Source organism: Lipophrys pholis (genome assembly GCF_963383615.2).
Source record: "Lipophrys pholis genome assembly, chromosome: 2".
NCBI classification, from domain to species: Eukaryota; Metazoa; Chordata; class Actinopteri; order Blenniiformes; family Blenniidae; genus Lipophrys; species Lipophrys pholis.
In genome coordinates this window covers 20,461,021-20,481,833 of record NC_137636.1, presented here as the reverse complement: position 1 = coordinate 20,481,833, position 20,813 = coordinate 20,461,021, and the positions used below count along the sequence as shown (strand labels likewise).

Here is a 20,813-nt window from a genome sequence, read left to right as displayed (position 1 = left end):
GGGAAATAATTACCGTGCATCATAAATACCAATTCATTTAGGTGTACATGGACCATGATTGTATTCTCCTGTTTATAAATTGTTTATTTACAAATGCACATAAAAAGAGCAATTTACAATGGATTCACAATCCTTAACTTACTGTTTTGTTTTATATATTAACAGATTTCAGGGAGCATGGTGATAGATCAACTAGTAACAAATTTGTAAAATGTAAAGAAATACTGAAATTGCTGTCGTGGTACACATAAACATATTCCAAGTCAAGTTTGAAGTACAGATTCTCATCATGAAAAACCCAGAAAAGGTCTAAAGAAACAAAATTTGAAAGATGATGGAACTAATAAATACTCACATGCACTGTAATCAAGGGAGTACTGGTAAATTCTTGTACTTTTATCAGTACTTTCTTCCAATTTGCAATTTTACTCATACTTAATTAAAATTTTCACCATGTAATACTTTAGTACTTTTAAAGTTATAGGTCACTACTGTGTTTTGCCACAATTAATTTGAGCACTTGAACCGGATCTGCATTTCTTTTAGCTCAAAGGTTTGTTTGTTCACTGAAGTCTAATTTTTATGTAACTTATATAACTTCCCTGAGAATGTGCTTTGAACATAAATATTTTCTAGTTACAGGTTAGTTTCAATGGTCAAATGAATGGGTCACAAACTGTTTTGCAGACACTGGAAACAGAATTTTTCAATTAGAAACATATTAAAACCCTATAAAAAAAAAAGACATATAATAAAACAAGGACGAATCCCAGAGATAATCCTTTGTCAGTCAATGGCGTATGGTGGCATAAGACAGATTTAATTATAATACTTCTGTTTATAATCAATGTAGAAATAGCAACATGTTATTGACAGTGAAAGAAAAAACATTATATAGCAATTTTTTATTTTTTTTATGCTTTCCGCGTTGAGTTTTCATGTTCTGCCTGTGCACGAGTTCTCTCTCGGCAACTTGTCGCATGGGTGCCTTGCTGTCACCCATGGTGATCTGGGGTTGACTCCACCACCCAGGTCTGAATAAAACAGCATAGAATATGGCTGGACGGATAAACATACGTGTGTCATATACATCTGCCACTGCCATCTACTGGTTGCTCGCTCACTTTAGTGGACAGAGTCACACTCGACATGGCAGTGAAATGAACATTTAAAAACATAATTTACTGAGTGGATTTTAAACTACTTCTATGTGGTAGTTTGAGCTTAATAAAACTCTGACAAACATTAAGACCTGATTCCGCTTTTTTCCTGCTCAGCAAAGGAAACACACAGTTTTCATTTGGCAATCTTTTCATTGAGAGGAAGTTGAAAGCATGACTGTTGTCTATGGGGGGACACAGGGAAGATTCTTAGCTAATCTGTCACGAGTAAATACCAGCTTTGTACATATCGTAATTTCTGGATCATATAAAAGATTTAAGAATAGGATTATGGATGATTTTTGGAAATCTGTGGTATATGAATTCACGCTCATGCTGTCAGAGAGTGTCATGGGAGGCTATCTGGTTAAAATGAAACAGCAAGCATGAAAAAGTTTTTGGAGTCTTTATCAAGAAAACCACAACTGTAGGAGAAATTAGCACATGTGCTCAAACCGAACAATGAGAAGTACGCTGAAAACGGTTTCTTTTTAGCATTCCCACACTCATAGTCTCAATAACATCACGCTGAGCAATTCCTCATTGTTGGCCTTAATAAACAAAAAAATCCACCTTTATCACAAACTTCATATTGACTTTTTTTATTTTATTTATGTACGGTATTCCATTTCAAAATACCATATGATGTAAATGAAGAATAGTAAAGGAGATAAAAGACATATTGTAGAGTATTTGCATAAATATATTCACATTTGTTTTTAAAAAGCATGTAAATGTAATTGGAAATTTACAAAATTGCACAGGCATTGCACAGAAAAACTCAGATATTGCAGTAATTTCTTTCAAAATGAGTTTCATTTTTGTTCAGTTCCTCTATTTGGGGAAAAAAACAATGCCCACAAATATCTACACTTCTACACACAGCACAAACAGTGTCCATTGTCAGGAGGGACCATTTTCACACATTTTTATCAATATGTTCATTTGGTCTTTTGACTCGGAGACACAGTGAGAGCTGTTGGTTTGATTGCTGTGTCTCTTGGAAACAAAGGACACCTCTCTGTTGCCCTCACCTGGGGAGGTGCTGGAGATGTGGCGGAAAAGCTTCTGAATGCCAGTGTCTCTCAGAGAGCTCCTGAAAGAGCGGGCTGCGAAAATGTAGAGGATGGGGTTTATTGTGCTGCTGATGAAGACCATGGCTCCGGCCACAAAGGCCATGGTACTTCGGACACTCTCCAGGCTTTCTGCAGCGTCTCTGAACGAGCTCTCGGTGGCCAGGATGACGAGTGAGAGGGTGTTTCCGATGTGATGAGGTGTCCAGCAAATAGCAAATGCAATCACCACGCTGGCAATCAAGACGGTGGACTTGCGCTTAGATTTGAAGGTCATCTGAGTAATCCTGCTGCACAGGCAGCCATAGCAGACCACAAGGATGGCGAAGGGTAGTATGTAGCCCACCAGTGTCTCCAGGAGCACACACACCAGTTCTTGGGTGGAGGAAGTGTACTGGCGGTATAGACAGTGTTCTTCATCATCTTCCTCCCCAACAACCTGAGTTAGGATGACGGGAATGCTGAAGAGGAAGGCTGCAGTCCACAGAGCCAACAGTACTTTATTTAAAGCCTTTTTTCTCTTCCATTCCGCTGAGGCGAAGGGATACCGTACAGCCACAAAACGCTCCACGCTCATGAGGGTGATGAGGAAAACGCTGCTGTACATACAGGCGTTGATCATGAAAACCATAGCCTTGCAGCAGGCCTCTCCAAATACCCAGGAACGGGCCAGCGAGTAGATCCACAGAGGCAGGGTGATGAGCACCAGCAGGTCTGCAGCGGCCAGGTGCAGAATAAGCATCACCGTGTGGGAGCGCTGCTTGACGTGTCTCAGGATGGTCCAGATCACCAGCAGGTTTCCAGGGGCTCCGACCAGGAAGGCAAGACCCAGGATCACACAAACCACAACTGTTCCACCACTGAACTCCTCAGGGGCCATTTCCTCTAAAGAAGACTGCTCAGCTGAGTGGTTCATGCTGCGAGTGTGTGTGCTGACTGTGGTGTCTGCTTGAATAGAAAAACAAATTGCTGTACAAGTAAGTCTTCACTTCCCCTTTAGGTATAGACAGCACAGGAAAAGGGTTTCCTCACAGGGTTTTTTTTTTTTTTTTTTTTTGTTTTTTTTTGGAGACAGAGAGATGATTCATGCATGCGCCACACGTCTATTTTCACCTTAGGTCACGATTTAAAGAAAAATCTGACAGAGATTGAAACAAGAAGTGACCATACTGCGTAAAACAGTTATTTGAATGCAACTATCTAGATACAATCTCAATGTATGATATACTCTTTCATAATATTTCTTTTGGTTGTGAAACAATACTGATTATATATCAGTTGTAACTATTTTTTGTCCCTGTCCTTTTTTTTCTTCTGTACTGCCAATTAAAAAAAAGTTTCCCAAGCAACCTTACCGACAAAGTTTTGTATTCCTCAAAAACAACCAAACTTTTTAGATGTAATTTTGCTGTTCATGATAGAAATGCTTTAATTGATAATTACAGTGTAAACGACTTCAGAAGTGTGTCAGGTAATGTTCTTAAGGGATTTTCTAAAATTACAAAACTTATATTTAACAGTTTGATTGCACTTACACCTTAATGATCATCTGACACTTCTCCTTCGTTCACTAAAGTTATTTGTAGGAATGTATGATGGGAATTAAAGGTACCTATGTAAACATCGGCAAGAAATCTTTTGACCACATCTGGTCTTTCACAACACTTTCAATCTAGGAGGAAATGGTTACCGTGTTCAATAGAATATTTGCATCATTACAAAGAAACTGTGGGTTTATGATGAAGGACAGTAAAAGATCACTTCACTTTTCAGCTAAGTTGGAGCGGTTTTTAAAAACATTGGTTTTGATTTTGTTCTCAGGTCAAACAAATGATTTCTACACTCTTGGCCAAAATGTTTAACTTGAAAATAACATTGTTGTAATTATTCACCAAAAAAACTCCATCACCGAAACCTGATGAACACCAACTCCACAAAAGGATGAAACACGTGGGAATGAAAATTAAAGAAGCAATATTGTCAACATATCATCACAAATAAGCCTTTATACATAAAGGCAGCGGACGGAGTTCATTCTTCCATCATCTCAGTTTCAGGGATTCACAGTGTTTGTTTCACACAGACAGTCAGACACCAGTTCTTCATGGGTGCTTGCTGCCCTCTGGCGCGCCTGTTGTTGTTGTGCCAGCTCTTTCAGTCTGTTTGTGTGAACGGCCATTTCTTGGAACAGCCTGGCCAGTGGGGACTCCAGCAAACTTCCTCGTAGGTTTCTCGCAAAAAGAGCATACAACACGGGGTTGACTGAGCTGCTGATGAAAACAAGGGCACCAGAGCCGAAGACCAAACTCCCCGGCACACAGTGATGCCCCTTGCCTGACCCCAGGATGCAAGCCAGATCGATGACGTTGATGATGTGGTAAGGCAGCCAGCACAGTGTGAATGCAATCACCACAGCCAGGATTAGAGTCATGGATTTTGGTTTCGAGTTGAAGCTCATTTTCTTGAGCTGTGCAGACACTCGACAATAACAGACACTGAGAGTAATGAAAGGAATTACGAAGCCCCCCAAGGTCTCCAGGCAGAGGAAGATTATTGCATGAGTCATGGAGCCAAATTCACTGTAAAAACACTGCTGTGTTCCATCATCTTCATCCAAGGTCTGGGTTAGCAACACGGGCACCCCTAAAAGTAAAGCAGCGAGCCACAACACGACCAGACACCAGTTCATAGTTCTCCTGTTCTTCCAGCGCAGCATAACAAAAGGATGACAGATGGCGAGAAATCGTTCCACACTCATGAGGGTGATGAAGAAGATACTGCTGAACATGCACACACTGATAATGTACACCAAGGCCTTGCAGAAAGCCTCGCCAAATACCCATGTGTGCACCAGCGAGTAGATCCACAGAGGCAGGGTGATGAGGACCAGCAGGTCTGCAGCAGCCAGGTGCAGGATGAGCATCAGAATGTGGGAGTACTGCTTGACGTGTCTCAGGATGGTCCATATCACCAGCAGGTTCCCCGGGGCTCCAACCATGAAGGAAAGGGCCAGGATCACACAAGCGACGGCCATCGCGCCATCAGACTCCTCAGGAGCCTCCGAAGGAGACGGCTCAGCTGAGTGGTTCATGTTGGGAAGCGGCTGCGCTCACAGTGATGTCTGCACAGAAGAAAAAGTGCTGCATTAGCAAGGCTTCACTTCCCTCTGAAGATGATCTAAGCATGCATGAGGTTTTTAACGTGACCTTTCATCACAAGTCATTTCAGACGGGAATCTTAGCACATCAGGAAGCACCACTGACAAGAAAGTGAACAATCTGACATCTGCTGTTAAGCCTGTGGTGCAATTTGTATCATTAACATTTTAATGAGGTTAGGGTTAGTGGTTGTATTTTAAATTCGTCGTTCATGATCATGACTTTGGTGTAAAAGGTGTTGCTTATTAATTTTCTCCAAGTGTAAACCCTTAGCTATTTCTAACTCAAATGCTTTACTGTATTTTGTCAAACTGAACATCCATTGCCTAATACATCACTGTCACCCTCTCTAAATATGTAAAATCCCTGGTAGGATAGGAGTATGGAGTATGAGTTCACTTTGCTTTCCTTCCTCCACTTGCTACTTCAAAATCTTGGACTGTTTCCATGTGTAGCAAGGCACAAAAGATGCTGATCAACAGAAACAATAGGCCAACAGCTATGTATTAACTCACCCCGATATGCTATATCTTAGTGATTTCTGCCAGCAGAGACGATTTGCACGAGAAACATCATTAAATACACTTTGAATGGTCACACTACCTACTGCATAAATCCAAATGAAAACTTGGACTTTCATTTCCACCTCAACTTTTACATTAGGATTTGTAAAGACACTCCCACAAACGGTAACTTTGGACTTTCTGTCAACGCCATCGAGTGGAATGAAGTCGTATCTGAAGTTAATGATTGTCATCACTCAGCTGTCAGCAGTCAAATTTAGTGCAGAGCACTGAGTGGCCCTATCATAATGTCTTTACTCCACACATAAGTACAAAATGTTTCAAGGATTGTTTGTTTGACAATCAGTTTCAATCATTACTTTAACTCCAGGGTGATAACCAGGACAAGAGTGACCTGCATTCAGTTTGCTTTTAGTTTCAATATGTTTTTTATTGATTATATTGATGTTTCGTGCCCCACATTAAATTTTAGCAAAACTCTGTGTTTGCCATTTCTGATTAAACTGACTGAAAAAACACTTGTGTGTCACAATATACAATATGGACAAACGCAACAGCGAAACTGAATATCTTTTATACTTAACAGGTATTATTTGATATAACTCCTCAACTACAGTACCTGCAAGATAAACATGTGGTCAGGAAGACCACTGTCCACCACAGACTTACTGAAAGATGACGCTGTTTATCACTATCTGTCACTGTATTTAACTTTGGGTTCACAGGTCATTGGAGCTGATCCCAGTTGACCATTGGTGAAGGCAGGGAACACTGGCTCATGTAAAGAGAAAATCCAGCATGTTAATTCTTTCAAATCACTGGTACTTAGTGAAGTTTTCAATTTGTGCCACCAAATAAAATAAAAGATTGAATAAATTAATGATTTTTTTTATTGCAAACATGTAAAATAAAAAAACAAAGTAAAAAAGATGACATCAAAATGAGTAAAGCAGATTTTTAGGGGCTAGCACACTCCATATATGCCAATCTGCTTTGCATGTTCAAAAGGGGATATGAAGAAGTTTAGACTTATTTAATTCTTCCCCTTGTGCATCTGGTCATTAATTCTCTTTTATGTCACACAATACGTTTTATCTTAGAATAATGTCAATGTCATTATATCAATACACCCAAGTATCTACATTGACAACTTATATAAGAGCACACCCAAAGATCAACAATCAATGTGACACCACGGTAAACAAAGCAGTCCAACAGTATATAAACAAACACAAAATAATACCTGCAAATTCACAATTACTATCCATTTTTGATCATCATCAGCAGCAGCATAATTTTATTCATATATCAGTTAAAAAAAAAGACAAGTTGAAACATAACACTGCCCAGATTGGTCACATCTGGATTTCACATGTACAATTTATACTCCTATTGTTTGATCCTTTTTATTATTATTATTATTATTATTATTATTATTATTATTATTATTATTAGCAAGGAAGCAGCAAAAAGCGTCAAAATTAATTAAAAACTAAAAAGAGAATTGTATGGGACATTTCTTTGTCCTCACTTAGCCGTTATCATCCCCAAAATGTAATAGGTCCTTGGATGATGACAAATCCTCCCTGAACATTTCTTGCAATTCAGATAGTTTTTAAGAAAAGTTAGGAAAATACATACATACATACATACATACATACATACATACATACATACATACATACATACATACATACATACATACATACATACATACATACATACATACATACATACACACACACAAGCCAATAAATAAATACACGCAGACAAAATATAACCTCCCCTCCAACTTTCGTTGTTGAAGGTAATAACCCGAATATGATTATATTATGTTTATTTTAGTATTAAGTTGTATATGTGTCACTGCGTCTTTAACGCCTTGGCGATGACGTCATTACGCAGCGCAAACAGCAGCCTCTCGTCGGCGTCAGTCTGCTGCCTGCTCCGTCAAATAAATACAACGATGGTGTCAATCACCACGTCCTCTGTGCAGCTAGTCTAAGAGTAGGCCTTCCAACACACCAAGGAGCGCAGGATACTGTGTTTGAACACATCTGTGACGAGCTGTAAGTGGCCGTTTGATCAAGGTTTTGCGTTTGGTGCTTGCTAACCGGAGCTAGCCGTGCAGCTAACGCGAGCTAAGCTAGTATTAGGTAACACTAGTCAGGAAGGTAACTCGTTAGGGGCGTGAACTCCTGTTAGTTAGTACTGGGGCGAATATGGTGTTATTCTAGCAGAACTGGTCAAATAAAATATCCGAGCCACGCTATTTCCTTCTCTATTGGCTGATAGTTGCGGTGTCTTGGCACTCAACCACAGACCGCTTAGTGCCAGACTAATTTGTACGCTTATCAGCTCCACTGAGCCGAAGGGAAGTTACGGTAGCGTTGGCCGAGAAACCGACGATATGAAAGTCAACAAGCCCGACGAGTTTACTTTCGACACCCGGAGCAATCGCACGTCAGTTTGCGTCATCCACGATCGTGTTGTAGTGAAATGAAGCCAGCTAACTCGCTTCTCTCTTCACAGGTTGTTGGTCTGATACTCTCAACAAGTGGAGGAGTGGACCGTCAGCACTGCGATGCCTCTGCTGTTCCTGGAGAGGTTCCCCTGGCCCAGCCTGCAGACCTACACTGCCCTGAGTGTGGCCCTGCTGGCTGGGAGCATCTTCAGTGTCTACACCACTGTGACCGACCCCGGGTTTGGCTCTTTAGAACCTGACGAAACACCAGCTCCCTCTGGAGTGGATATTGAACATATAAACAATGATATAAGTAACACAGAATTGGCCACAACTGTCCTGTGGTATCTTGTCACTGACAGTCTCTTTGTATGGGTAAGCATCACTGTCACTGTGTATTATTCTCTTGTCAGTTCTGTTATGTAAAAGAAAGGTGATAACCAGCACTTTACTCTCTGTCATCTCAGGTGTTGGTGAACACGTTCTGCTGTTCCTTAATGTTGATCGCTAAAATGATTCAGTATGTGGTGTTCGGTCCACTCAGAGTCAGCGAAAAGCAGGTAGGTGTTGTCGATGGCACTGGAACTAAGAACCAAAGTCTTGTTCATCTCCTTAGTGTAAACCTGTTAGAGAAAACATGACGCCTTTGCTTTGTGTTGTCTCCGTAGCACCTGAAGGACAAGTTTTGGAACTTTATCTTCTACAAGTTCATTTTCATCTTCGGCGTGTTGAACGTGCAGACGGTGGAGGAGGTGGTCATGTGGTGTTTGTGGTTCTCTGCTTTGGTCTTTCTCCATCTCATGGTTCAGCTCTGCAAAGACCGTTTTGAATATGTAAGTGTCTCTATCAACAATGTGTCATTTATGTTTTACACATTTTAATACCCTGAAGTGTTTTTGATGCTGATCATGAGCTGGACGAGTAATGAGGGCCTCAGAATTCATTTGCTTCCCCTTAATGTTAAATACTGAATCAGTTATACTATCTATATGCAATCACGAGTATTGCAACAAGGTTTTGTCTGGCAGAAAAATTAAATAGTTCAAGTGAAAACGCTCTTTTTACTGGTGTTGGCAGCCTTACTCTAATGTGGAGCTTGGAATAGTTACCTCAACTAATGATACTGTGCACATGCTAGAAACATTTCTTTTATTGGTAGATAACCTACATAAAATGGAGCATCTCTTTATGTTTAGAGGTAATATTATGGCAAGCTCAGGGGTTATAGGTATGAGAAGTGTTATGAAGTAGCTGTATCACGCTGAAGGACATTGTTGTCACGGGGAGCTTCACCTTATTTGCTCTTGTAAAGGGAAGATGTACATCCTAGTTCATACATGTCAGAAACGGGAAACCGGTATTTTTACAAAATTAACACTCCGAGGCAAATGCAAGCTGGTAAGTTCCTTCTGGGCTCATTGCAAATGACCTCTTTGCCATTATTTAAGTGCCAAACCAGCACATTTACATTTATTTTATTTGATTTTAATGTAATTTTGTAACGCTTCATACTTAAAGTGAGTGGAGCTCAGTTTTACGTCAGACAAACTGCCTCTTCATCATGCGGTGTGAAGCCGGACTCCTCTCTTCATGATGTTCAAGTATGTGCAGGCCATAGAAGATGGGTCATGAGGCCAGATTTCAAGCTTGTTACAAAGGCACGAACACAAATGTACGAATGACCTTCCACTGTTGGGGAAAACGACTTTGAATAACATTTGATCAACAAGCTCTCCAAATATCCATACCAACCTCTGGAAGGTGTGCCGAACATCCCTCTAAAGCCTGGCTTGTAACTGTACTCTTTTCGCTCCGGGATCTATTAATAGTGTCTCACACTGGGTTGACTGCTGCAGTTTCTGTCACTACATTGGCATGACCCCGTATCAGAGTGTGCTCTGCCTGTTGGGGAAAACAAAATATCAAATTTAATCATATCCTTACGGACTTCAGAATGACACCAAGTTTGTATGTTTTTCCTCGTATAATGTTGACAGAGAATCCCTGAATGCAATCCTTCTCGCAGTGTTTTTGGGGAAAGTCTTGTGCTTACATGGGTCATTGTGCGTTAGTTGCTATTTTACCTTACAGATTAATATGATTTCGTTTTTTAATTTTTATTTAAAAAAAAATGTAATTTTCGCCTTTCTTTATTCAGGAGAACCACATTGAGATTAATATTCTCTTTTACAAGTCAACTGGCTTCTCCTTTATTTGATATCGGCTGGTCGTGTTTACCCAGCTGACTAAAGGCCCCTTCATACTCCATTTTTGAACCCATAAGAACAAGAAGAAAATTTGGCAGTGATGTCAGCCAGCTGCCGAAAAAAAAGCTTTTGCGGCAGGACAGTTCATACTCCGATAAGAAGCTCTCGAACTCACAGGCCACGCCCCTCACAGCAGCCACACGTCTGTGAAGTGGCGTTTAACTTTTCAACAGCACAGTTTATTTCTCGCCTCCAGTGCTTTTAGAAATACATTTCTCTGAACTGTTTCAGTAATAAGAGTTTTTGTCCGAGCGCGATGTTGGTCCAGTTTTAACTACAGGAGCTGACAGCTTTTTGTGATGCGTTCAGGTGCATCACGTAAAGCCTGCACTCCGACATTTTAACGAGCTGCGGCGCTCGTACAGTAGCGATGTTACAAGCTAAATATGATTAAAATATGACTGATAGTTATTAGCGAGCTGGAATACGCATGTGCAGCACACAGCAGTGCAGAAGTTTTGGCAGTACGGCACCCACATAGTTCGGCCAGGGCGGTTGGCACAGCTGAAACAAATTTCGGAATTGACATAATTTTTTCTCGGCAGGACCCCGTACTGCCGAACTTTCTTCTTGTTCTTATGGAGTATGAATTGGCCTTTACTGTCTTTGTCTCTGTATGTGTGGGTTGTGTCTTTGAGGTGAAGATCACGCATGCAAATTAAATAGGGAGAGTTGGTAATTGTGATTTGTCATTGCGGGTGGGTTGAAACCTCGAGCAAACCTTGTGATATAAACAGAAATTATAAAATGTGTTTTAATGTGCGACAGTGCCTCCAGAAAGTATTCACAGCACTTAACCTTTTTCTCATTTTGTTATGTTACTGCTGTATAACAAAAATAATCAATATTCACAGCCTTTGCCATTGAGCTCAGCTCAGTTCTGTTTCCACCCATCATCCTTGATGTTTCTTCAGCTTAATCAACGTCAACTGTTATAAATTCAGCTGATTTGACACGATTCCTGTATATAAGGCCCCACAGTTAACTGTACATGTCAGTGCTCAAAGCAAACATAAAGTTAAAGGAACTGTTTGTAGACCTCCAAGAGTCAGGATTATCATGAGACACAAGTCCGGGGAAGGGTACAGAATAGTTTCTGCTGGTTTAAAGAGCCCAATGAGCACAGTGGTCTGAATCCTCTGTAAAAGCAAGACGTTGGAAACCACCAGGACTCTTCCTAGAAGCAGCTCACCTGGGGTTTACCAAAATGGACATGAGGAACTGTCAGACCGTGACAAACAAAATTCTCTGGTCTGATGGGACAAGGTTTGAACAGGTTGACGTGAATGCCAGACATCATGATAGGAGGAAGCCAGGCACTGCTCATTGCCAGGCCAGTTGAATCAGATTCAACATCTGAAAATGTCTCTGCACCGACACTTCCCTTTCAGCCACAGGGAGCTGGAGAGGTGCTGCAAAGAGGAATGGGCCAAACTGCCCAAAGATAGGCAGGAATCACTGTTCTGCATTAGTTTTGGGTTTGTAATTTTTACATAGCGGGCCAGTTTTCAGTGTGGGCCTTCCCTCAGGCATGTTGATGAGCTTTACAATGGGGCTTTGTTTTTGCTAATCCAGCTCTCCTCTTTACATGAACAGTAATTTGGCTTGATTAGTACTTTAGACACACACACACACACACACACACACACACACACACACACACACACACACACACACACACACACACACACACACACACACACACACACACACACACACACACACACACACACAGAGGAAGAACGACAGTGGTACTCATGAGTTGTATCTTTTTCCCTGCAGCTGTCCTTTTCCCCGTCCACTCCTATGAACAGCCATGTGCGTGTGCTTTGTCTGCTGGTCTCCCTGCTCCTGCACTGCTGTGGCCTGGCTGTGGTGTGTGGTCTGCTGGGAGCTTCCCATGGCATGCACACCCTCTCCTTTATGGCAGCAGAGGTGAGAGCCTGCAGTCACAGCAGCATAGAAAGGATGGACAAAGGTTGCAGAAAAGCATGTTTTGACCACTGTGCACGATAGCCCTTCTCAGTTTTAAGTTTTGGTGTATGCCTATTTATATTTAAGCTATGGCTGGGTAAAACAGTAATACATTTTAACTGTTTGGATTTTTTTTGTTTTACTTAACGTTATTCTACCAGAGTCCACACGGGAAAGATGAAAAAATTAGGACCCAGCTTTAGTTGTTGATGTACATCTCTGATATATTGTCATTACCTTTCTCAAGGAAATTCATCACACACAAACGCGTATTTCCAGCCTTTATATTTCACGAAACAAACTTAGTGTCACGGGAACTCAGGAAGTTTCCTGAAGCAAGATCACGTATGTACACTCGATCTTGTGAGATCTCGATTCGCGATTGTTCATTTTCACAACATTTAGGACTGGTTCTTGTGGCTTGAATACTCTTTCTTTGAGAATGTCTGGCTTTTTATTTTATTAATTTTATTTACATAAATCGGTAAAATGTTGATATTTTCTCTTGAGCTGCCGCAATGCCATCTTTGATATCCCAGAAACCCATGCAGCAGGTTTCCGAAGTTGACGTCAGTTAGGAATTATAAACGTAATGGTAATGGGTACAAATTGCGGTGTTATTGTAAACATGACACCAAAATGTTGGTGTGATCAATATAGACAACTGTGGGTTGGAATGTTGTTGTAATGGTCTTGTTTTCCTGTATTGGCTTATTCTCTGTGCAGAAGTCAGACTTTTTATGGGAAGTATATGTGAAAGATACTTTCTGGCAGAGTAACTTTTAAGTTTCCTGAATCCCGATCAGTAGAAACTGTGAAGCAGAGATGCCTTGTGAGGTTAACTGCCCACAGCACCATTTCCTTCACCACTGATCACATTTTGCACTATCAGAGCTGTCTTTTGTGAAGCTCAGTCACACTTTTGAAGAGGTTGCTCTGAAGCATCAGTGGAGTATTATGTAAAAAAAAAAGAAAAAGTACTTTCGTTGAATTAGTTTCAGCTTCCTCGTGTTGTGCATGTCTTGACAAACATGACCTCATAAGCAAGTGATACACAATCAACACAAAAACTCAATAATTTGATGCTTTGATTCTTTGTATGAACTGTTATTAGATTTAGTTTTATTAACACGACATAAAACAAATTAGGTTTTCGGGTGTTTTCTCACGATTGGCACTGGTCTCTAATGATTGCATCATCTTCACGCGTTTCCTTTTCAGTGTCTGCTGGTGACCGTTCGCACCGGGCATGTCATCGTGCGGTAAGTCTCTTTAAAGCCTCATTATCCAAGCGTGCACAGACGCGCTGAAGCAGTATGGATGACATAACCTGTGCAAATTTAGCGTCAAGGGCTAATCTTAGCAACGCTGTTTGTTTTCCCTCTGATGCTATTAGCCCCCGTGTGAAAGGACAGGATGCGCTTATTCACCTCAAATGTTAACCTTTAGTAGAGAATTAAAATGACTGTCACTTAAAATAAGCAGAAAAAGCATTACAAATTATTTAAATTCAATAAATACCTTTATACTTTCAAATGCTGACTGAGGCTATATTTCTACTGGCATCACAAAAAAGCTTTGAATTTAAATAATGATTCTATTTTTGGTACCAACTTCAGTTTGAATGAATGCGTTGATTTTTTTTTTTCTTCAGCGGCATCCTGGAAGCTATTCCACACATTTTTTTGTATTGACAATCTACCTGAAAATTCATTCTTGTTGGTTTCTAGTTAGAGGTGCGTTTTTCAGTTTGGTTTCATTGCTTTCTTTTAACCAAGCGTGCTGGCACAAATGTCAAATCTGTCCGGGAAAGCAAACATTCAAAATCATTCCTCTGTCTTCCTGTTGTGTTCCGTAAAGCCTCGTTCTCTGCTGCTACTGACTGTCCTCCCTGTGTGAATCTACTTTTTTTGCATACCATTATTTTGCAGTCCTTTTTTTTTTTTCCCTCCACACACTTGAAATATCATTTTCTGTTGCCTCCCTCAGGTACTCCATCCATCTGTGGGATTTGAACCACCCAGGAACTTGGGAGAGTAAAGGAACGTATGTCTACTACACAGACTTCATCATGGAGCTGGCGATGCTCTTCCTCGACCTCATGCACCACATCCACATGCTGGTAACCTCCCACTGACGAGCTGTCTGATTATAAGGCTTCCCTCAGACCCCTGTTAACATCTCACCTTTTCTGTCCACGTTAGCTTTTTGGTAACATCTGGCTGTCCATGGCGAGCTTGGTCATCTTCATGCAGCTGCGGTATCTTTTCCATGAGGTCCAGCGTCGCATCCGCCGACACAAGAACTACCTCCGTGTTATCAACAACATGGAAGCAAGGTGATCTGAGGTTTTATTCTGTTGGTTTTATTTTGTGTTCTGCGGTTATCCCACTGCGGTGTTTGTGTGTCCTATTGACCGCCCATATTTCAATAAACTGTGGACTCCGGGCAGATTCTCTGTCGCGACTGCAGAGGAGCTCGCCGCTAATGATGATGATTGTGCCATCTGTTGGGATGCCATGTTGACAGCACGAAAACTACCCTGTGGCCATCTCTTTCACAAGTAAGAAAGTAGTGGGTTTCATTATTTATACAGTCTATCCAGGGACATTTCGGAGTTTATCTTACCAGAGAGAGGATGCCTGAGCCGTCGTACGATACTGAATAACTAAATAACTTCAGCTACTTTACTCTTCAGCTCTTGTCTCCGCTCGTGGCTGGAGCAGGACACGTCGTGCCCCACGTGTCGGACATCACTGAACATTAATGGGGAAGGGAGCCAGGCCAGAAGCCAGCAGCAGGGCGGTGGTGGTTTGGAAGACAACATTGGCCCGGCTGGAGCCGCTCCAGAGGCCCGACCACATATAAACCAACACAATCACTTCTTCCACTTTGATGGTGAGCCTGTTGGACACGAGCCTCAACACTCACTCCGCACTAATCGGCCATGTGCAACAATGAAGTATAAACTCCACATAATCTATTTACAGGATCTCGCATTGCCAGCTGGCTGCCCAGTTTTTCAGTGGAGGTAATGCACACGACTAATATCTTGGGCATTGCGCAGGCCAACAACTCCCAACTTATGGCTATGGTGAGTTCATATTTATAGATACCGTAATGAAATTATTGAAATTTTAACCAATTAATTTATTGTTTATACAGTAATGCACCTTTTTGTTCTACTTTATTTCTATAACTTTTCACATATGAATTCATCCTTCCTCTCAGTCAGCTCTCTGTTAACATAATGTGTATGTTCATTTGACTTTCCCAAAAGTATTTGGTTTACAGAAATATAATTATTAAACCCATACATTTAACAGAACTATATTAATCTATAAAGGAACTTCACATATTTTTCATGTAAACTGGCTGCGTTGTCCTTCCTTAGTATTTGATTTCTCTTCTGTTGTCTTCCTCTGCTCTCTGGCCATCAGGCCCATCAGATTCAGGAGATGTTCCCTCAGGTGCCCTCCTACCTGGTGATGCAGGACCTGCAGCTGACCCGCTCTGTGGAGGTCACCACTGACAACATCCTGGAGGGACGCATCCAGGTGCCTTTCCCCACACAGGTCAGTCAAACGCTAACGCGATTCTCTGAAGTTTCTTTAGATAAACAGCGCTTTAGCAGTTTCTACAACACTTGGGTCCCAGTTTATCTTTCTACTCCGCTCAATTCCCCAAACTACTCTTGAGAGACAAACTTGCGTATTCTGGGCACAATCCTTCCTCAGGCCATAGAGCGCGGCCCTCTACAGGGGAACGCTGGAGCAGAAGAGCAGGCGGGGCCCAGCGGAGCTGCTGAGCCGGGTCTCGGTGAGCCCGACAACATGGAGGTCAGAGGAGGTCGCTTCTCCAAGTCGGCTGAAGAGCGGCAGAAGATGTTAAAGCAAAGAAAGGAAGAGTTGCTCCAGCAAGCACGCAGGTCAGTACATTAAAGGAAAAGATGTTTATGTTCACCAAAATGAAATTTCGAGGTCCAGAGTGTCGGGAGACAGACTCAGCATTGTTCTTTTTAGTTCAGCTGATCAAATTTTAATGTACTTAGAATGTAAACCAAAAGATTGTTTCTGTCTGTCATATCACAGCAACTTGCAAAAGAAGTAATTATCAAAGGAACATGATTAATCATTTATATATTAACATGTGAGTTTAGAGGTTTGCCTACCCAAACATAAAGAATTGCAAAATTCCTGTTGGTGTAATAATAATTTTCATTTTGGCAACAGATGGACAAATACAGTTTTTAGATTTAAATCTGTGCGTCTAATATCGACAGTCATCCTCGTCAGCTCCCCCTTTCAACACTGCTTTAACACTCCAGGCAGATCAGCAGTACATCACAATCCAAAAACAGTCACACGCACTCATAATCACACCTCGGGGAAATTCGAGAGATTCCGCGAGAGACTTCAAGTCTGTTATTTGACAGGAAGGAAACCAGAGTATCTGAGTGAAATCAGCCAGGGAGAACATGCAAACTCTACACCTCCTGGCCTCCAACCTGAAAGTAGAGACCACTACAGTGTCTTCATCTGTCGTTAGATTTGGGAATGTTAATGCCTTCCTTTCCAAAGTGCAGTGATCTTCATCTGTAAGAAACAAATACAAATTTGAATGTGGCCTTTAACAAATGTCTTTACACATTGTTAAATACACACACACACACACACACACACACACACACACACACACACACACACACACACACACACACACACACACACACACACACACACACACACACACACACACACACACACACACACACACACACACACACACACACACACACACACACACACACACACACACACACACACACACAGTAGAACCTCTGGGCCTATCTTTCCTCAACATACTAAAGTATATAGAATTAATGTGTCATATAAGTATCACATGAGTAGCCTCAAACTGCAATTAATGGTCTTTCTGATCGATTATCTGCTGAAAAACGAAATAAAAACAAGCAATCTGATAGAAATGAGCTGTAATAAGCCAGACAGTGCAGTCTGGTAAATGTGCGTTTGTGCATCTCAGCCTGCCTCACTCCTCCACCCCTCGCCATGCTCTCTTCCAGCTGCATGGCCTTTTATTAAACGTTCTTTTAATCCATCAGGAGATTTCAGCTGAAACCTGCAAGTGAAGAGGATATTTTGAATGCTCCTTCTGTTGGATTCTAATCGTTCTTGTTCTGCGTTTCCCTGTAGGAAGTACCTGAACAATGATCCGGAGGATCAGGATGAGGATTTGCCTGGACTGGAGGAGGACATGCTCCTAGATCTGGACTCCAGTGTGCTGAGACGTAGAACCATGGCGGCAGCCGCAGAGAGACGCATGCAAAACCAACAAGACCAACCCTAACCCTCCCTGATTTACAAGTTGGGTTCAGCTGAAGAGTCTGGGGGGTCATCCCGAGAGACACTGACAGAGCTATTTCAACCATCCCCCATTTGGTGTAGTCAACGGTCACCACCTATTTAAAACTAATTTAAAAACATTGCAAACGTGACTTTTGGACTGTTTTGGACTGCCTACAAAAAAGGTGAGACGAACCATGTAAATGGCCTCTGCATCACTGATTCCAGTATTTTCAGCATTATATAAACTAATGGGTGCAAGTCAAGAAAAATGCAAGGTTGCATTTGCCCTTTATTTACGTGCCACACTTTGCAACCGCCCGATTATATAGACTGTCACTGTCTCGTGATTCAAACTGGCTGTCAAACTGCAGCATGCTTTGACATTCAGAAGATTCAAAGGATTGCAAGCAAGCAGTTATGTTGTGAGAAGGCTCTGGAAGAGAGAAAGTGTCATTACAAGTCATTACACAATGAAAAGGACAATTTTCTTTCTTTTATCAGGTGTTTTTTTTTTTTTTTTTTTTTTTTGGCTTCGCTCACAGCAGAAAACTTAATCATTAAGGAGAAGCTCATCTGTTGTATCTGTATTCTTTTTTTTGAGTTTCAACTGTGAATTAAGTGTAGGCAAAATAACACATTTTTTATTTCTTACCTCAAAGTAAGAGAATGTCACTTTAGTATTGTTCAGCCTTTTTGTCAAATATGAATGTTTCTATCAAAACTAATGCTGCAAACAAAGTGTTTTTGACCCAAGAGGGTTCTTCTGTATTTAGTGTGTTACATCACCCATTGCAAACAGTTTGCATTTTGTTATTTAACATCGGGGAACGTGGGCTTGTGCATTTTCGCTTTCTGGTTTTGGCACCCTGAGGTGCGCAGACAAAGAGAGGATGTAGTGCATTTTGTACAAGGACGATGGGTGTTGTCCTCTGTGTCTTTCTTAAATTAACTCTTTGCTGATGAGCGGTAAAAAAAAAATCTACTTTTTTTTTTCTGCTGAGTTTGGGGGTCTTGGTCATCCGTGTGTTTCATGTATCATAGACGTGTATAAAGTTTTAAGTCTGCAGAAGCTGGACTTGCTGCATTTTAATTTGAAAATGTTTGCCCCTCATTTAAGAGGCATCTTCAGTTTTAATCCAGAAGCAGTTTGTTTAGAAATGCCGACGCCTCTTTCACATGCAGAAGTAAAACTAAACATTTTCAAACCTTCACAGCAAATCCAGTTGACTTTGACTTTATACTTCTTGATATTCTGCGACCTTGAATGACTGATAATCTGTATGATGAAAATGGGGTTTTATTTTGCAGCCTGTGTCCACTCATGGAGGGGTGCTAACTGCAAAAATCAAACCAGCAGGGAATAGAATCACCCTCTGCCTACACACCTTGTTTCAACTACTTTGGACATAAATTAAAATTTTGGGGGGGGTTATTGATAAATTCCAAGCAAATCTGTAGCTGGAGACATATCAAAGGACACAACAGAGGAGACGCTGCTGTTTATTGAACATGTTTGGATTTCTGTTATTACAGTGCGACGGGCAGTTTGAGGCGAGGGCTGCATGGATCTGAACAAGTGCTTTTGTTTCCTTCCACTTTATCCCAAAGAAAAGCCCACAAACTTTCACTGAAAGCTAAAGAGTTGTGATCTTTATAGTGCGTTTGTTTTTATTGCTCAAACTGGGTTTCGGGGGTTGATGTAGAACCTTTGATAGTGGATTTAGTTTTTAGATTTCAGTAAGTCATCAATTGTGGCGAGGAAGAAATGAGGAGGGGGTTGTGTTTTCATCTTCAGTTTGTCATTCAGTTACTGCAGAACGTTTGAAATCCATGGTATATTTTCCTATCTGTGGGATACCTTTCATAACCATTACTTATTTAATCAAAACTGAAAAAAAAAACAACTTTTGGACTGAGCTTTCCTGTATTTTTGTGCCTAAATCAAAAATGGTTCGGTTATGAATAATTTCTGTAAATCTAGTTTTTGTAAAATATGTTAATACAAAACACTCAATAAACAGCTTCTACAGCTTTTTAACAAACTGGTTTGTATTTCCTTCTTGCTTTTTTCTTTAAGAGGAGTAGAAGTGGTCAAACACTTCTGCTTCTGGTTTCTACACCTGCTGTTCACACTGCTAAAAATGTCAGAACTTTGACCGACAGATGTTTCCTAAAGGGGAAGTTCGTTTGCTCTCAATACATTGGCTGTAAATGTGTGAGATAAAATACTTGTTGCAGTAATGTAGAGGTTGTATGGTGCAGTTGCATGCTAATGCAAAAACATGCCTTTCCATATTAAGGAATGTATTTCTGAAGTATATACACCATAAGACTGACTGGGCTCATACTTTACTTCCCAAATAAATTTTTAGAATAAAACGTTCAGCACCATATCTACTAATATAGTGTTTCTTAAATTTCAACAGCAACTAAATTAAATGTTAAAATGACCAAGTATACATCATATTAAATATGACCAGTAATTAACAGATTTTAAATTTCAGGCTCAGCATCTTTGTTACATTATTGACCAATTATTACATTTTGAGTTTTATGACATCATATTTTTTAACATTTTGGGTGGTTGTTACATATCGGGTGGTTGTTACATACTGTATCGGGCTCTAACTGGGCTAAATGAGCAACTCACAGGAAGCCAGACCACAGTGACATCGTCTTTTTTTCATTTGCTGGGAACCTTCAGAACAAATTTTCTTGAGCTTATTTATAATCACAAAGTAAGAAATGTCTCTCCATTTTCAGCATTGCTGTTCCTCCTCAAACTTCATGAACATTTTTTTTTTTTAAAGAAAAGTGCCTATTTTCT

The 20,813-nt window shown here is 40.8% G+C and overlaps 3 protein-coding genes across 3 annotated transcripts; 1 reads left to right on the top strand and 2 right to left on the bottom strand.

The window, feature by feature from the left end:
• Positions 1–1,551: 1,551 nt before the first annotated feature.
• Positions 1,552–3,851, bottom strand: LOC308106713 (leukotriene B4 receptor 1). The gene has a single exon (XM_080458614.1). It carries the CDS (start codon positions 3,147–3,149, stop codon positions 2,064–2,066), a length of 1,086 nt encoding a protein of 361 aa, XP_080314740.1. The 5' UTR covers positions 3,150–3,851; the 3' UTR covers positions 1,552–2,063.
• Positions 3,301–6,026, bottom strand: LOC308106714 (leukotriene B4 receptor 1-like). Its single transcript, XM_080458615.1, has 2 exons — positions 5,907–6,026; positions 3,301–5,354 (listed from the first exon to the last, which is right to left on the bottom strand). The coding sequence occupies exon 2, from the start codon at positions 5,322–5,324 to the stop codon at positions 4,287–4,289; it is 1,038 nt and encodes a 345-aa protein (XP_080314741.1). The 5' UTR covers positions 5,325–5,354; positions 5,907–6,026; the 3' UTR covers positions 3,301–4,286.
• A 1,768-nt stretch (positions 6,027–7,794) lies between these two features.
• On the top strand, positions 7,795–20,025 carry LOC308127531 (E3 ubiquitin-protein ligase AMFR-like). The gene is made up of 14 exons (XM_080492645.1): positions 7,795–7,984; positions 8,448–8,754; positions 8,847–8,939; positions 9,048–9,212; positions 12,429–12,581; positions 13,842–13,882; positions 14,610–14,742; positions 14,825–14,958; positions 15,073–15,183; positions 15,319–15,518; positions 15,611–15,714; positions 16,061–16,195; positions 16,358–16,548; positions 17,834–20,025. Exons 2-14 carry the CDS (start codon positions 8,500–8,502, stop codon positions 17,985–17,987), a joined length of 1,869 nt encoding a protein of 622 aa, XP_080348771.1. The 5' UTR covers positions 7,795–7,984; positions 8,448–8,499; the 3' UTR covers positions 17,988–20,025.
• Positions 20,026–20,813: the final 788 nt, after the last annotated feature.